Raw genomic sequence first — 19,426 nt, forward strand, 5'->3', positions numbered from 1 at the left:
ATCTGCTTACTAATCCCCAGCAGCAGTGCAGCTACTTCATTTTAGTCACCCAAGAGAGGGAGAGAGATTCTTTGAGTACATGGAGTTTCATATTTTAAATGCACGTAAATCATGACACTGTCATGACTATAGGGATAACAGGAAAAAAGTGTCTCTGTGGTCCTGTAGTATAACATCTGTTTCAGAATTAGCATAGTTTTATTATATTTTTTTTTAAAAAAGAACACCTGGAATTAGATATTCACTTGGCTCAAATGCCAATGTAGGCCTGTGGAAAAAGTACTGTGCTGAATGTATTAGACTTGGTGTACCTTGTCTAATGTATATTTATATCATGGTCTTCTTTTGTCACTGTCCCCAATTGTCACTCCTTTAAAAGTCATTTAGCTGTAGAATCCGGAACTTTGGCTCTGCAGTTCAATCCTAGATAGACAACCGATTTCAAGGCTGATTCTGCTGTGAAAAACTAATATGTATACACACATTAGCACTACTGAAATACAGTAATCTTAAATGCTAAAGGCTGAACAAAATCTATTGCTGAAAAAATTGATATGGCAGAAAAAAAGAAGAATTTTTTATTTTATTTTTCTTCTACTTTTGTTCTTTCTGCATTTTTAGCTTTCTCTATCTTTTTTTCTCCCTTTCTCTTTCTTCCTTTTCATTTTATTTTAGTTTGTATTAGGTCTTATTATTGTTGTTAAAACTTTCAATAAAAATTATATTTAAAAAATTGATATGGCCTCTAGATAGCAGCAAATAAATAGAAGACCCTAAAGCTGCCATTAAGTGCTTATTCAAATTTTTGTAGGCCAGTTATGATACAGGAAGTCCAGGCTGTCATTTGGGCTCATAAGAAAATTCCTATATTGTACCAGCACCAACAATGGGTAATTGCTTTGGATGACACTGTTTCCTAACAATTTGAAAAATACATAATGAAGTAAGAAAGAAAGTGATTTCCAGTGCAATCCTATGCAATGTTTATTCTGAAGTAAGTCTCATTGAGGTCAGTGGGTCTTACCCTTTTGTGAGAAAGTATTGGAATTGCAGCTGTAATGGCAAATCCTTTTGGACTGTTGTTTTTCAAGAAAGAAAAATAAGAAAACAAAGAATATTAAATTGTACTTGATTGCACAACTTCCTTCAATTCAAGGGATGCTTTATATTTTGCATGGCCATGCTAAGGACCACACTCTAAAGGTGGGCATTAGATAGGGGCCTTTCAGGGTTTTTGGGGGAAGTGGAATGCAGAAGCAGAAGATATCCTTTTTTGCCCCTTCAACCTCTCTAAAACATGGGGGGGAAATGCAAGATCTGATTCAAATTTTCTGAACCCAGAAAATGGTGTCGGCGGTCTGAGAGTCACAAAAAGGATGCTGTTGTGTCTTCTGAAGTATATCAAGGAGAAAGGAATTCTAAGAATATATACAGAATAAAATAAAACTGCCAGCTGGCAGGAACAGCTATTCCATATGAGTAGAAGTTGCTCATCTCCTGGGACAGTATATGATGGAAACCCCTTCTCCTAATTCAAGTGGAATGTTCCACTTCCTTGTTTCAAACAAGAAAAATCCCTAAAAAGAAGAGCATTTAAATATCCCTTGGCTCAAAATGGAAACTACTGATAAAAATTTAAAAACCCTGATTACATGGTAGGACAGGAAGTTTCTATACCTTGTAAAAGATGGGACACATGCAAGACCAACCCCACCCCCCTTTTGTTCAATTATTGTACCTCACTATGATAGTTTACTCATTATTTTGATTGGACGATCCCAATACTTTTACCTTAATACATAAGATACAGTATAATGGCAGCATGTTCAAAAGTATCTGAAATTACTGTACAGAATTTCTTTTTTTTTTAAACAATTTTAATAAGATCAGCCTACTACCAAAATATCTCAGCGTATTCCCACCTCCTTTTAGGAAATCTCCTGTAGGATGTTACCTATGAAACCATCCCTCCCTCAAAGATACTTTGATGTCATCTGTCATTATCTCAAGCTAGCAATTATGTCTCCTTTCTGTACCCCTCCAAACTGCAAATATGGCTTGCCAGATTATGGGACTTCCAGGGAAGAAATGGTGGACTGAAGATAGCTCTGTGAAAAGTGGAGCCAATAACTGTGTTGACGAACAAGGAGCCAACAAGTACATCAGTTCCTTCAACCCTCTCTGGAGAAAGGGAAGATGCAAGATTGCCCATGTTGCACTCCATATGGTTGCTCCTCATGAGGAGACTGCAAGGCAGTGGGAGAACTGGGAGATGAGGGAATTTGCCATTCTTGCTCCAGTTGTAGTCAGAGCCTTCAAGGACACTAAATTTGCTCTTCCTTTGCCAACCACCTTGAGAGATTGTCTATTAACTGCTTTAAAGAAGTTAGACACCTTCAAAACGATAAGGCTGGAAACACTGGGTGAGTGCCTTCAATACTTAATATAAGAAAATGAAACTGTATCTTTATAAGCTTTAAGAATTCAAAATAAACAGCAAAAAGCAAGACATGGTTTTGGCTATAGAGTTTTAAATGAATTAAGGGCTCAGAAAATGTTTGGAATATTTGATTTTGAATATTAAGACTTTGAAATTAATTTTAAAGAATGCATTTTTGTGGGAAAGAAAAATTATTTTTGATATTGGAGGCATAACAAGATTAGCAACCTATAATGGTGTTTAGAGATATTATTGAGGAATGGCAATGGGACTTTGAATCAACAATGCCAGTTATATTGTGTGTTTTTATGAACACCCTGTTCCCAGAAGAAGCTGTTATACCAGAAGGTGCTGTTACAGAAAAAGATGTGGAACAAAACTTATCTGACATAATTATGGAGAATGTGAACAAGAATTTATCACTGGACATACAGTACAAAAAAAAAAAAATCAGATGAGGCTCTAAAAATTAAGAAATAAATAAATGTGCCAATTCAAGAGAGTAATTGGAATAATTTCTTCTTGCTGGACTTACAAAAGAGGCTTGTTAAAGTTTTGAAGAAATTTGAGACAAGGAATATTGAAGGAACATAAATTTGGCTTATTTGATCAGGGTTAAAATGGGATATGTTGTTATTTGGGGGGTTGTTTCTGGACTTGCTCCCATCTGGATTGGAAAAGATGTGTATTGGATTTGCTTATAGTTAAAGAACTGAGATATGGAATGATGAGTTTTATATTTGTTAATTAATGTGATTATTTTAGAGCTTTGTTTGGACTTTTTGCTGATACCTGGATTGGAAAATTAACATTGTTTATTTGGCTTGCCTATAGTTATGAGTTATGGGATGAAGAGTTTTATATCTGTTAACTAAGAGGATGTGAAAAGATAGTGAAACTGTTCATACTTGTCATGATGGGTGTGGGAAGTCACTTTCTTGATTTATTTTTTCTTTTCTCTTTCTATTTTTTCTTTCTTTTTTTCTTTCTTGCACCTTTTATTCTTTCTGTTTTTCTTTTTCTTTTTAGTTTGTATTATTTTCCATTATTGTAGTTAAAAGTTTTAGTAAAAGTATTAATTAAAAAACAACTATGGCTTGCCAGATTATGAAGATGATTGTTATTATTACTATTGCTATTGCTATTTTCTGAATGATATTAAGCATCCTCAGTCACTGGAGGTTGTTTTCCTCTGCCTAAAGTTCATTACTTATTGAATTTGTTAATGCATTTATATCTGCCTTTCCTTAAAGGAGTCAAGGCACTGCCTTGAGGGGGTCTTCCCTCATTTTTAATCTCATAAACTACTTTGTGCTGAAAGTTAGTGATTGGCCCAAAATCACTCACTGAATTCTATAATTGAGTGGGGACTTTAGCTTGGGACTTGTTAGTCCCACTCCAACACACCAGCTAACAAACCACAATGGTTCTTCTGTCAGGTTCATCCTTATCCTCCTCGTCTTCCTCTTTTATCTCTAACTTCCAGGCTCAATTCTAAGATTTGGCTCCTGGAAAGAACTACTCACCTTAAATTGATTTGTATAAGAGATTACTAAATCTCTTTTGGCTAGGTCCAGAATAGAAGCCATTCTATAAAGTACAGAGCTCTCTAGACTGCTGCTGCTGCTTCCTTGGTATGATAGGATGATTTGCCTTTCCTCCATATAAAAGGTCATGAAGTTTTCAAGTGAGCTTAATCAAAATTGTCCCATGCATCCTTCCATAGACAAACCATCGGGACAGGGGGTAGGATGCTACTGTAGGACCTTAGACAAAGAAGGAAGGAATAGTGCAGAGACATGGGGATTTTAGCATGCTCTTAGCCTGCCTCAGAGTCATTGAATAATCTAAAGAATAGAGGCAGATTAAATTTAAATTAAATTGCAAGTTCCTGCACCATATCTTTAGATGAGTAAACAAAGTTGTGTTTATTTTTTAATTTTGCCATTTTCCCCCCACCCTTTTGTTCTAAGAACTCAGGAATGAAATATATGGTCATTTAACATGCTTATCCATTTTATCACTGGGAGAAAAACTAAGGTAGTTTTAGCAGATAATGGTTAGCCCACCATTCCCAAACTATCACCCCCCAAATATGGTGGACTACAACTTCCATTACTTAGAGCAACTGTATTTAACCGAACTGTAGTTCAAGCATACTCTCAGTGACTCTGGAAAAACTAAGCCAGAGTACTGAATTAGAACTGAAAAGACCCAGCATGAAACCCCTGCTCAAAACATTAGGCCAGTCCCTCTTTCTCAGCTGAATCCACTTTTGCCAAATATTATGAAGGTTAAATTGGTAGAGGGGATGTTGTGGCCGTCTGTGCCACCTCAGGCTTGTAAGAGGAAAGGAAAGCTCTAAGTACAGTAATAGATTATAACAAATGATACTCACGGTTCAGGAGTATAAAGGGGATCTGAACCATGGCGTATGTACTGGGTACAGTGGAAAACCCGGTAGGCCAGGCCAGCTAAGAAATCACGAGGTGACAAATATCCAGCCACTGGTCTGACTGTGAAACCAGACCTTTCTGAAGTGGAAGACAAATCAACATTATTTCAGTATGTATGTTTGCAGATTTCAGTTGATTAATACATGTAATTCTTGCCAGATTTCTTTTTAAAGAATTGTTCATTATTAGCATTGTGATGTACTACGTAGGCTACTATCCAATAGAGAGATGGGACTTACCGTTGAGCAGTAAAGAATAAGACTGCAGTGTTTTAAAAACAGAGCTCATTTACTGTAACTCATGCAGCTCATTTAGTAGGTAGAGAAACCATAGGGGTCCTTATGCCAGAGTAGAGGAAAGAAACAAAATGAACTTAAACTCTTAGTACAGAAGGGCAAATACAATCTAACAGAGACATGCGGGGATGACTCTCAGGACTGGAACATAGCAACTGAAGGATACCATTTTTTCCAAAAGAACACAAGCAATAAAAAGAGAGTATGTTAAACTTATCCACCTCTGCTCAGAAATCCAGGTGAATGTATTTTGGAATGCTAGAGGTCATCTGAATTAAAGTTCTTTGTTGAAGAAATAGAAGTAAACATGTTGTTGATGTCTACTATTGCCCACCCAACTAAGGAGAGGATGTAGATTATGCCTTCCAAAATGAAACTGCAGATTTTTCAATGACACATGAAGTTTGGGAAACTTTAATTATACCAACATCTATTGGGAGGCAAATGTTACAAACATATTTTTTTTAAAGAAATTCCTGCTTTGCCTTGTTGCCAGCTGTGTCCTTATCAGGTGGAAAGTAAAGGGAGGCATAAGAGGATCAGCTATGCTTTGATCGATAGGGAGACTAAAACTGAGGTAATCAAAACTTGGGCTTCAAACATGAGGATTTAATAAAGTCAGAGGAATGATAAGTAGGATTCCATGGGAGGAGAAACTAATGAGAAAAGAAGTTCAAGATGGAATTCATCAGAAAGGAGATATTAGAAGCATAATTGCAAGCAATTCCAATAAGGAAAAAAATGGAAGATAGCAAAAGCCAATATGGCTATACAAAAAGGTTGAGGAAGATCTGGAAACAAAATTTATAAACCCTGGAAATAGAAATAAAGCCAGGTTACAAAGGAAAAGGACAGATAGGCAAAAACTGTACAGTTAGAGTCAGGAAAATGAAAGCTTAAAATAACTGAGATTAGTGAAGGATATTAAGAACAACAGCAACATGCTTCCTTTAGCTATGTTCAAAACAAAAATGAATTAGTATACCAGCTGCTCAATAAGATGTCAAACTGAGGTTTCCATTGCTAAGCGATGCAGTTGTAAAGCGAGATGTCATGTGACCACATTGCTTAATGATGGCAATCCCAGCAATCCCTGTTGCTGTCTTTAAGTGAATTCCACGGGTTGTTCCACCCCAATCCAAGCCATTCCTGGCTTTGTCCCTCCCAGCCCCAAGCCTCGGTGAGGTAAGGGACCGCCTCCTCTTTAACTCCCCCCACCTGCCTATCTCCCCCACATCTCTGTCCTTTTAGTCACCCTGACCCCTGCCTTGTGGGGCCGCAAGCAGACCCAGAACTGCTCAGTGGCTTCTTGGCATGCCACAGCTCTGGGGCTGCAAAAAGCCCCTGAGCCACAGTACAGTGTGAAGCCGCAGCCATCCCTGGAAGCCTCAGCAAGCCCCAGCAATCCGCAGCACCTGGGAAGCCACAGCAAGCTGCAGTGCCCAGCAAGCTCCAGCAGTGCAGCACAAAGCAGCAGCACCCCAGGAAGCCACAGCCACCCCAGCTCGGTCCCAGCTGCAGTCACCCTTGCCACCCTGCATTCCGAGGCCCCTGCTGCCCTGTGCTCCACTGCCCCAGCTGACCTTTGCCAACTTCTTGCTCCCGCTGCTGACGAGGCGTGCCTGGCCTGGCCCTTTGCAAGGCAGCTGCTGGCCATGTGAGGCCTTCTTCCCCAGGTCTCACAAGGAAACAATCACACAGAACCTCAAGAAGAAGGCCTCACATGGGCAGCAGCTGCCTCGTGAAAGGCCAGGCCGGGCATGCTTGGTCAGCTAGGATGACCAAGAAGACAATGAAGGTCAGCTAGGGTGGCAGGGGCTGTGGAGTCCAGGGGGTCAAAAGGGCATAGATGGGGGGGTTACATGCAGGTGGGGGGTGGCAGTGCCCCTGTGGTCATAAGTGCAGGTGGGCTGCCGAAAGCCCAAATTTTTATCACGTGACTGTGGGGGCACTGCAACAGCTGTATCTTCAGGGACCAGTCCTAAGTCCCTTCATTCAGTGCTGCCATAACCTTGAACAGTTGCTGAACAAATAGTTCTAAGTTGAAGACTACCTGTAAGAAAGAAATAGCAAAACTACTCAAGTCCAATTTTAGTTCTAACTTCTCCAGCAAAAAAAAAAAACCTAAGTTACACCAAGAAATTGTGAAGAGCAATGAATGAGCAGGACTAATAGCAAGCTTGAGACTAATAGAAACATGGCCAGTTCATACTACTTTACATTGAATGAGTTTAGATAACCAAGTCCATACGAATTGCACCATAGGAACTTGCTGAAAGTCTCTCTAAACCCTTGTGTATAATCACTGAGAAATCCTGGAGAACAGATAAATATATAAAGTGCCAAGAAATGACGAAATATTTGTTTTGCTGTTGTGGTGCAAATTCCACCCCTTTTGTACTTGCATCATGACATTGCACTGTAAGTGCATAAGAGAGAGTTCTTACGGAACATTATCATGATGCACATTTCATCATTTAGATAAAACTTCAGGTTGCTGTGGATGCCTCTGTAGAAAAGAATAGATGCCCTGTCCCCTATCATCAAAAGAAGGAAAAGGGAAGATCCAGCAAACTACAAACCGATCAGCCTGATATCAACACTGAGAAAACTCTAGGGCAGTTCATAAAGAGATCAATCTGTAAGTACCTTAAAGAGAATTTATAAACACCTTGAAAACAATTAGTGAAAGTCAGTACAAGTTTGTCAAGAATAAACCTTGCCATAACCTTATTTCATGCTTTTGACTGGGTAACTTCTGTAATTGATTATGAGAATGATTTCTGCAAAGCATTTGACAAAGCACCCCTGACATAGTAATTAGCAAGCATTAGCAATGCATCAAATGTGCAGATGTCAAAATTTGCTTGGATACTTAATACCCTAGGAGATTATCTTGATAGGAGATACAAATGGTTTCAAAGCAACAGAATGAAATTCAGAAGACAGAAATGAAAGGTTTTCACTTATAAAACAGAAATCCAATGCACAGGTAGAGGATGGTAATAATACTTGTGAAAAAGATCTTGGAATAGTAGTTAATTACAAACTGAATATGATTCAACAGTGTGATAGGGCTGCAAAAAAGTCAAATTCAGTTTTAAGCTGTATCGATTTCCTATTTTCAAATCATGGGAAATCATTATTCCACCTTAATCTGTATTGCTCAGACCACATCTTAAGAAGTGTGTCCAGTTTTAGAATCTACATTTTAAGATGAGTTAGAACAGAAACCCAGTGGAGATTATCAGGAGCTATGAACTAAGCAAGATGAAAGATTAAAGGAATAGGGAGTATTTAGCCTTGAGAAGAGAAAACTTAATGGGATATGATAGCAACTTGTAAGATTGTCATACAGAAGGTCAACACCTGTTCTCTATTATTTGTGCAGGACATAGAATAATGGATTTCAGTTAAAGGAAGACAGATTCTCATTGAATGTTGGAAAAAATTCCTAACAATAAGAGCAGTTTGACAATAGAACCAATTACTGAGAATGGCAGTGGGCTCCCTTTCACTGGATATGTTCAAGTAGAGACTGGAAACCATCTTTTGTAGACACCTTAAATTGAATTCCTGTGCTGAGCAGGGGAATAAATTTAATTGACTAAATGGCCCATTCTAACTCCATAATTATATAATTCTACAAATCTTCCATCTAGGGCTGTTCACTCTAAGCAAAATCTATCCAACATGAGCAATCTCTGGATGTGTAGACTAACTCCCATAATTCTCAACAATGGCTATGTTAGCTGGAATCCTGGGAGATGCTGTTTGCCTTATGAAAGGCATACAATTTGGATCTGTTCTGAACACACTTTTAAGGGGCTGGAGTTAATTCCCTTGACCTGGCAGATTTTAGCACCTAATCCCAGAAGTAGGAAGTTATATCATTATTACTTCAGGAAAGAGCAATCCTCTGCACATACTATGAAATCATCCATAATTCCTATGATACAATTTTACTACTATTTCCAGCAAATATACTACCTGCATGTATAATACAGATATATGTAAAAATGCTCTAGATGTGGAGTAGCCACTATTAGATTTTCCTTTGAAATTATTTTAAAAAATCTTTACTGAAGATATAATGGGCTCTATAATCTTTTAGAACTGTGGTTGACAGTCCAAAAACTATATTTAAGTTAATGTGTAGTTCTAGAATGGCCAAGGCATTTTGCTGCCTGAAACAAAAACACAATGTGATTTCATTTCCTCCCTTTTAACTGCCATCGTCTTTATGACAACTCTCTTTCTTGGGTCACTCAAGATTTTGAGTGACTTTGAAGCTGGTTCTTTTTCAGGTATTTTGTTATTTCATTAGTTAATTCTTTTTAAAAAGACACCAAGGTTTCATTTCCCCACCCCACCTTCCCTGCAATTTTTTACTGATGTCTTTGACTGAGTAAATACTTTGGAGCCTTCCAGTGTTTTTACAGCTTTGAGCAAATGGGGAGAAAGGAATCTTTCAGGAACAGAAGGAATCATACAAGAGGTCCACTGAAAGATATGACCCACAAGGCTCAAAGGGCAGCAAGCCAGTTAATGTTAAATGCTGGCACCCATAAAGGTACAATAAAGGAAGGAGGCAGAGTTAGCATTTCGAACTAAATATTATATATTTATTTTGAATTGAAATAGTGTTCTTCTGATTTTTTTTATTAGTGTACTTTACTGCAGTTTTCCTGCATTTTTAATGTCAACAGGGAGTTCATTTCCCACCTAACCCCAACATTAAATTTTATTTGTCATCAGTAATATAGCCCCTCAGGATCTCCACAAGAGGGACCACAAATAACTTTATTCTCTCTAGAAAGGAAAACAAAGTTATCGGAGGCAAGGGGCAATAAGTGTTCATGAGCTGTCAGACTGATCAGAACTATAAGGGGGGGGGGGGGGAAAGCTTGTCATTTGCTTTACCTAAATCTAGTTTTCATCTGAGCTTCAACAACTCTTGTTGACTGCAGCACATGAAGCATCAGTCAAAAAATGCTTCCTGAACAGCCATATGGTCCCTGCCTTCCATCTTACAATCTAAAAGGCAACATAAAAGGAAAGGAGGATGCAGAGAGATAAGGAAAAGATTAAAATGTCTAAATTGTGTCTTTGAAAAATTATGCAAAATAGAGACATCTGATAGCCAGATGAGTGCAGTGATTAGGGTGGAAAGTAGAACTAGTTCCCTCTAGATGTTCTGGACCATATGTTCCATCATCCTGTGTTGTTGGCCATGCACAATGAGACTAATTCAGGATGAAATCCAAAGTATTCAGAGTACACCAGATTGCCCATCCTAGATTAGAGTGTTAGGTAATGGATAGAAAGGCCAAACCTGAAATCCCTATCCATGGGTGGATGATTGATTTAATCATATTCAGAGCACTTTTGTTTGAACTGTTTCCATATTGGACCTGACTGTTCCCACATCATCATCTGTTTTGGGGAACCATTAGGCTTTTTTCCAGCTTTGCAATACAGAGCAATGCATTTTTAGAATGCACGGATGCTTGTGCAGCTCATGTGGATGGTTCATTTTCCTGTGGAAGGGAATAATTGTTTTACTCTACCTCCCAGATCCCAGGTGTGAATCCGCCATTGCACGGCAGCTCAGTGAAGCTTCCCTTCCCCAGCCCACTGCAGTTCGGTGTCCCATTCCTAGTGCTTTTTTCTTTGTTTATACATGGCTTAGAACTTATCGTCTTACTCCACTGCTCCTCAAATTCAGCAACATGCCACCATGGCCATAGCTATTGGTTAAAATTCCTGCTCGCAACATTTTTGGCATGGGTCTCATTTCAGCTTCGCAAGTCATAGGGCATTTCAAACACAAAAGCGAACTGGTCTCCCGATGTAGAAAGGGTTCAAGAAATACATTTATATTTTTTATAACCTTTCCCATATATTTTCCACTCATAACAATCTCCTGTGTATATGAGTATGTGTGGGCAAGTCATCTGATACAGTAAATATACACAAATACAAATACAGAGGATATTAGCCATTTATTTTATCCCTTTTTATTTTGTTGTTCCACAAATGGAGGTACCTCAGAGGGCAGGAAAGATCTGATTAGATAATACTTTTTGCATTCTCCTATTGGTCACCTGAGAGACAAAGCAGGAAGACAGATAGGTTCATGGTATTCCCTGTCCTCACTAGATTCATAATCATAGATAGGACAATGCTTAGAATGTTTTGACCAGCAAAGAAGCAGCTAATAAAAAGTTTGTTTCAAACTGTTTGTAAGGGATTTGGAGGGGTAGAAACACTGGAGGGGTGCAATTGGAAATGTTCTAAGACTGTTACCAAACAGGCACATCAGGAGATAGAAAAATATTAGATTTTAACATACTTTGTGTAAATGATTTTACAGTACTTTCCTTAGCTGGGAGCCAAGCTTGATGCTTACCTTTGAGAAACATAGAGACATCCTCCAATTGTGGGACATTATCATCAATATAGCCACAGTACTTTGTCAGCAATGGGAAATTTTTCAAATATTCTCGACAAGCATGAGTAGGATAGAGTTTTGAAAGCTCCCTGAACACCACGCCCCAGGTTTTTATTTCTTCAGGTGTATAGTCTACTCTAGGAATTGGCTGGCCACTAAAACAAAAAACAAGTAAACATTGAGAAAACAGTAGCTTGTCCAATTAACTTTTATACACTGTCAATATCCCTACCAATCCCCCAAACAGCCATTTCAAAATGAGTTAGTAATCCATGCTTTTCACCAACTCTATCAACATCTAATATTCCATTTTCACATATCTATTCATTGACTTCTTCCAGTTCCACAAAATTCTGGAAATTTTCATTAAAGACACGTAGCTTCTTTTTATTTCTCTCCCCCACCCACCCTGCCTTTCATATCTTTCCTTTGCTAAGGACTACAATATCCTTAGCAAAGTCTTGCTGTGGGGAGGGGGGAATGTTGCTAGCAAATCACGGCAGAAGGATGAATGGTAGGCAGAGAGCCTTGGGGAGAAGACTAAGACAGTGAAAGCTTTCCTAGCCCTACATATTGTATTGTTTAATACCAAAAGCTGTTCCAATTGTGATTATGCTGCTTCTATCTTCTCTAGATCACCTCCAAAATTACCCGATTATGATTAGCAGCCATAATATATAAAAGGTATGTATAGTGTTATAATGTTCATAAACATTGTCTGCTAAATCTATAGATTTGTTATTCTGGAAATATGATGCCATTTCTACCAATAGCTAAGAATTTTTAAAAGCTGAACCCTTTTTTTTTTCTTCCCCATATTCCTTTTGGCAAGAAATTTGGAAGAAATGTCATATTTCACATTTTGTGTTTGAATTTTCTATTGTGATCACATTTCATGTTTGAATTTGGATCTCTAGTCATGCTAAATGTGTGTGGGGAAATCCTGTATGGAAAGTTAGCTGTTTGGTTCTTATTAAAGCTGCAAAAAGAAGTATTAAAATATAATCAATATAATATATAAAACTTTACACATTATAATAAACATAGTAAAAAGGGAGCTCCATAGATGAACATGTTAAAACAGAAAAGTATTAATATACAATCAGCATAATAAAAAGCATCAGTTTAAAAGCTAAGCATTTCTACTCTTCCAGATGACACATGGTAATTAGTTCCTTGCAATAATTTAACAGCTTTTTCTCTAGAGAAGAGGCTTGCTATCTCATGAATAAGAGAAAAAATTGGTAAGATCCAGTACAGAAAAAGAAGATAGGGACAACATTTTACAATCATCTAATAGTTTGACAGCTCTCCACAGTTTCTGAAATTGAAGACATTAAAGTTTGGCCAGACCATCAGCAACTTCCTTCAGTACCCTAAGATGCAATTCTTCTGGCCCTGCATTCAACAGATACTCTTGACCACTTTTCTATCAATCTCAGGCTTCAATCTGCTCCTTCATCCTTCTCTCCTCTATTAGCTGGTTGAACAACGCATGTTGGAGTATTTTTGCCATTTGAACATACCTAAAGAAGCTCTTTTTCTTCATTTGCTTTGCCAATCTAAGCTCATTCTGAGCTTTCACCTTCCTGATTCCTGTTTGTACCCTTCCTTGTGACTTGTCCCTCTGACCATTTCTGATGTCTTTGGGTTTCAGATCTTCACTAAGCATTTTGTGCAGACATATTGGCTTCTTCTGCTAACTGACATTCTTCTTCCACCTTGGAATTGTTTGCAATTATATTTCCTTTATTATGAACTCCTGCCTTCTTTAGCACCTTTTCCCATTCGCTTCTCCTTTTATGGAATCATACTTATCATTCCTCTGAGTTTACTAAAATCAATTTTTAGCTCCAAGAGACATATTCAACTATATTCAACAATAGTTTCCCATATACAGTATGTTCAGTACTGTTAGTACTCTTAGAACGCTAACTAACTATGCATTTAGTTTTAAGCTGCATATAGATTCTTCATTCAAGCAGATGCTGCACAACATCACAGATGCAGGGAAATAGAACAATACAAAAAAGCACAGCCAAATCAGAGCAACGTACAATGCTTTAGGAGTGACCATTCGGGAAAAATTAATGTCTTTCTGGTGGAAAGCGTCAAACTAAGCTCAGAAAAACAGTATGGGAAATAATGAGTACTGCTAACAACAGGTTTTTCATCTATCCAGGGACAGGGGGAGCCATTTGTTGATTAAGCCAAATTGCACATGCATTTAAACATTTCTCATTTTCTTACAATAAATGTAGAAAAACTGTCACAGCAGGGAATCAGGAAAAAAATAGGTCAGGCTGGTCTGAAACTAGTTAAGTCTAACCTAAACCAAATCCAGGAGCTGTGCACTAAAATACTGTACTGTATTTAGGAGATCCTAATTAAATGCTAATAAGGCAGTGGTAGTTTATATAGAAGGAAGAACTACTCTGTTTGTAGAATACAAATTTCCTCCCTCTTCTTTTGCTACTCTTTATTCATTTAATATATATCCATAATATAAAGACCTTTATGAGCTTTTAGGCATGCTCTTTTCCTGTCGTTTTCTCTGCTGCAACAAAAAAAGAAGTATTTCTCCCCTTTTCATTTCTTTGCTTACAATATTCAGGAGTAGACTAAATCCACAAAGGGATTGGAGGAGAAGGAAAGAAAGGATTCAAAATCGAAAAAGTAACCCTCAAATTGAAGAGTACATTGAATTAAACTGTGCCTGCTTTGAAGTGTGAAGTTTGGCCCATCACAAGTAGAATGAGAACACAATTGGAATTAGGTTGACTTGGAAACTTATGTGACAAGAAAATTGCAAAACAGCAGGTATTTGTAGATAGTGCTGGAAATTTACCAACTCCTGGGGACAATAATGAATTCAGCCCGTGGGCTTGATCTGCAAAGAATGAATGAATGAACCAAACACATGTGGTTCATATTTATGAGAAAAACACATATTTATGAGAAAAGAGTTCTAAGCATATTTATGAGAAAAAAAGCTCCATGTGTAAATAAAGAAGTTAAGAAGTTAAGGAATTGATATTATTAGATATAAAGTAAGTTGGTAAATCTACCACTGCATACATTATTTCATGAGAGAAGCCTCACTGAACTCAGATTTATTGGCCTGGGAGTAAATATACATACATTACACTGCAAACATGCAATCCTATACTGAGTTGTATCTTATTGGAGCCCTTTAAAATCTGGCCTGAACTTCAGTGACTGAAAATAATTGGAGCTGAAGCCCAGCACTTACTGAAAGTGGAGACTGGGGTAAGACCACTATGTCAACTCATACCTCTGGTGGTTCTGCTCACCTAACATGGGTGTAGCATTGGGAATGCATCATTGCAATAGAAAGTTAGCGTTTCCCATCTGGATCCAAAATTGGCAAATGGGGCAGGAAAGAACTATAATATAAACCAGGCTTCCAAAATGTGTATGCACATGTGTGTGATGGATCATGGGTGACTGATACTTAATTTTTTTTTTTGTCAATGTGTTCTATTTGGGTATGTGGTTTTCCATCATATTTTCTGTGCTGTTTTAACTGTGTACAACACCTAGAGTCTTTTGATGTGGCAGCATATAAATCTATATAACATAACATTGGGGATATTGGTGATGGGTTGGCAGCCTGATGAGAGGGATGGGAAAAAATTGTTAATATATTGTTTGCTACTACAGATTAAGGTTACTATTGTAACTAATCATTTTGGCCGGGTGAAGAGGTTGAATTTAATTGTCCCCTTTTCACGTGTTAATGGTTGCATTGCCTAAGGGAGGAACTTGCCTGAACTTGTTTTAGTTTTGGTTTCCCTTCTGTGTAGGCTTGCAGAGAATATGCAGCTGAGAGAAATCTCTCCTCTCAGCAAACAGCCTTTAAATATGTTTTGCTTTCTGTAAATAAAATTATTTTTATAGAAATGCCTGGTGTGTGACTTTTCTGATCTCTCCTGGGCCAAATGCTTTCTAGCACTCTGCCAACAAAAAACACTGCAAAAGTTGACAGATCAGTGGTAGAAAGATCAAAGGGATGGGATAATGGGAAGGAGGGAGGGAAGGTGCTATGAAGTTCAAAGCATGTGCAGTGGAAAAGTAATCAGTATATGGCAGGAAGATCAGAATTGGGTGGGGTGGTGGACAGATCAGTGGTAAATCATTGCAAAGAGGTCCAACATATACTTTTAAGCATGCACAAAATAGCAAATGGATTTAACAACATTTGGGTACTGTGATATGAAGGTGTCTAAAAAAACAAAAGTTTGGCAATTCCTGATGTTAATCCTAGATTTCCTCAGGGCCATCCCTGACACCCCATGACAGCATAACCTGCACATGATGCATGTTAAAATATACCCATTAGAAACAGTGCTTCCAATTCTCCTGTTCCACTCATAGCATTGTAATGGGTGGAAGGTTCTGATAGCTGTGCAACCAATCACAACATATCCACAGGCTTAGATAAACCCTCTGGAAGCATTCCCAGTGTTTATGTTTTCCTGAGTTTTATTTTTCTCTCTTTACTGCAATTCTGTGCTGCCATTTAGTTTTATGATCATTCTATTTTAATATTATATTTTGTTTTTGTTTTCTTCAGTCATTTATTGCTGCTGGGCAATGTATATAAATGCATACCATTTCCTCATGGAAGACTTACAGTATTTTCATACTATCGCCTAGCCATTATTGATGTGATATAGTGCCTGTCTTCATTACTGCTATTTTGGCAAAAGAGTGGTTGGATGACTCTATAAAATGCTGTAAGTTGCTAGTGGGGAAATTATTGTTGCAAATATGTATAAATAAATAAGCAAGCAAGCAAGCACATCTTACATAAATCCTTTCCCAGGAGCCCATCCATCTGAAAGCAGAGCATATGGCATGAAGAAAAGCCCTTGGCACACGTTTCCTGACCTCGCCATAAATGTAAGGAAGCACTTGACAAAGCCCTGTCTTCTCAAAACACATAGCCAGTCTCCCCAACCAGACCCCTTCTAGAAGGCTATACTTCAACTTCCAGAATGTTCAGCAATTGCCATAATATTTGGGGAACTTTGATAGTTGAAGTCTACAGATCTGTAGGATATCAGCACTGAGGAAGGTAGAATTATAGATATTTCTGTCTTGAGACTCAAGCACCCAAGGGAGGGGAAAATTCCCTCTCCACCAAGAGTCACATGCGTGAGATGGGCAGCTATATAAATGAGAAAAATAAATAAATAAATTGCCTACTTCTATAAGGAAAAGGGACATGAGAAAGAAAAGGCAGCTGCCATGACAGCTGCATGACTAAACTTAATTGTCTAAGCAGTCCACCCTCTCTTTTCTGCACAGAGCAGAGCTAGTGCTCTGCTCTGTGCAGAAAAGGGATGACTAGCAGCCACGAACCTTCACATGCACCTACATGTGCCCTGGAGAATGCTATCCATTACAAGCAATCCAACTGCTGAACAAAGAATCAGGGTCCTCTTTTATAGGCATCTGTGAGGGGATGGAGAGGGAAAGTGATTGAGCATGCATCACAATATCATAATACAAACTTGGCTCCTTGTGATGATGTTTGCATTATGACATCATAACACATGTACAGGCAGTCCTCATTTAGCAACCACAATTGGCCAGCAACTTAGTCATTAAGTGAAGTGGTTGCTCAGTGAAACAATGACTGTGCCTCTGATCTTACTTCAGCTTTCCTTTGTTTTTCAGATCTGTGAAGGTTATACTGTAAATGCAGACATTGGTCACAAAATTACTTTATCATCACCATTGTAACTGTGAACGGTCGCTAAACAAGGACTGCCTATATCCTTTTGATGAAACCTGCATTTGCTCCAGACACCTATAACCCTTTTAGTCCTTAGATATAATGATTAAGTCAATTGGTCTGGTATTATTCATATTCAAGTAACTATTCCAGTTCAATCCAACCCAGATGTCCAAAGTTTCTAGAGACATTGCAGTAAATGCATATTGTCATGGCCAGAAGCACAATGGAAAAGAACCATCATTCCACAACTCAGAGACAGAACTTATGCTTTGCATGCAGAAGCCCTAATTTCAATCCTGGTTGGCCTAGAAAAGACTGCCAATATATGGAAGCAAAACAAAGCTGGATGGACCAATACTTATGTATTCCAAAATTCAATGCAAGCATACTCAACTTTCATGTTCCTCATGCCAGTTTGTAATGTAAATAGTCACAACTTAATGATCGCCATCTGCCTACTGCAAATTTTATATTCATCAAAAAGTGGACTGCGTATTCCTGTATCCAAGGAGAAAGACTTTAAAATTGACAGTTAAAAAAATATTGAATACTCACTATTTATAACTCATGGCAACATCTACAAAATATTTTCTTCTCTGTCGGTAGACATTGTCCTTAAATCCCTAAAGCAAATAAAAATAATTAATTTATACCAAAGAGGCATGAAAGCAGCAGAAAGCGGAGTTAAATAAATCATCCCAGTTTTAAATACCTATGAAGTTTCTTATTCATACCACCTTGAGAGCTGAAAGGAAACAAACACAGAAAACCACATGCGAGGGAGGAAAAAAAACAACCCTTTCCCAAAACTGAAGTTTTTTAGCCAGTTACCCCAAGCATGTTTAAGATTTAGCTTCCAAAATCTGTTCCATCTCTTCTGTACCTACAACTGCACATACCCATTAAGTAGGGCTTTCTTCTAATTCTGTTATTTACTATTGTCATTATTTATAACTTGCCTTTCAAGCTTCAAATCTTACCAAGACCTCTTGGAATCACATCTGAGTAAATTGATAAAACCAAAAATACACAATAGTAATCAGTAACTAACAGGTCATCAGGGCTTCCTCTTAGGCAGTTGGTGTGGATCAGAGAGAGAAGTTTCACTGGAGCAAGATTTGGAGGTGTTTTTTCTCTACCAATCTCAGCCTCAAATCTTCCCAAAATACTAAAAGATGGTCCTGTGGCAGGTAGAAGGGGAGCAGGAATCTGCTGTTAGTTTTGCCTACTATGTCTGTCTCCCATGGATCTTGTGTGGGGATTGAACCAAAGAATATACATCCTGATACCTTTCACTTATTTGCTGACTGAATGGAAATAATCAAGTGGAATTCAGCTGTTTAGATCATAAGGCAATCTTGAAGGCCCATTTGACTTTATTTCATTTAAACAACCCCAGGCCTCTTAGAGAACTTATCCTCAGAAGGCAATGCTGAGGTGCATAAACCATTGAATTTAGGTTCCTGAAAGGGAGTTGTACCAGGAACATGAGTCCCAATGCATTAAATATGCAATATTTGATTCTGACATACTAAGGATATCATCAATCTACTGGCACTATTTGCCCGCCCCAAGATATAGATCAGACCAAGAAATCAACTCCACATTAAGACTAAAACTACTTATTGCAAACAGGGACTGCATTCGTGCCTCATATTCTAAAGCAAATTTTTTGAACTGAATCCAAAGTACTGAACAGCCACACTGCACAGAACTCCACACCATATTTAAGCTGAAACTTCTTCCTCATCCCTGAAGGAACTAATCAATCATGGGCACAAATTCCAGGGAGCAGAAGTTCCCAAAGAAAACAGGACACACCTTCCTCCGGTTTCCAAAATATCTAAATGTCTTTGTGTCCAAATGCCCTGTAAGGGAATTAAAATCCTCTAGCATGTTCCTGTGAAGAACTGGGTGGCAGTGATAGTTGCAGAGTGAGTTCCTGTGTGTTTTGTGTAGTAATCAGCATTACATCCATACTATTGGATGTCTTAAGATTTACAAGATTTAGTA

General features: G+C 38.1%; 1 protein-coding gene across 1 annotated transcript in view; it reads right to left on the reverse strand.

Annotated features, from left to right (window-relative positions):
- TPH2 (tryptophan hydroxylase 2) overlaps positions 1-19,426 on the reverse strand; it is an 83,893-nt gene that overhangs the window by 52,267 nt on the left and 12,200 nt on the right. The window contains exons 5-7 of the mRNA XM_063308567.1: positions 17,969-18,036; positions 11,605-11,801; positions 4,839-4,974 (exon numbers count right to left, since the gene is read on the reverse strand). Coding sequence (XP_063164637.1) covers positions 4,839-4,974; positions 11,605-11,801; positions 17,969-18,036 — 401 coding nt within the window. The remainder of the gene's footprint in view (positions 1-4,838; positions 4,975-11,604; positions 11,802-17,968; positions 18,037-19,426) is intronic.

Source organism: Candoia aspera, chromosome 7, assembly GCF_035149785.1.
Source record: "Candoia aspera isolate rCanAsp1 chromosome 7, rCanAsp1.hap2, whole genome shotgun sequence".
In the NCBI taxonomy this organism is placed as follows: domain Eukaryota; kingdom Metazoa; phylum Chordata; class Lepidosauria; order Squamata; family Boidae; genus Candoia; species Candoia aspera.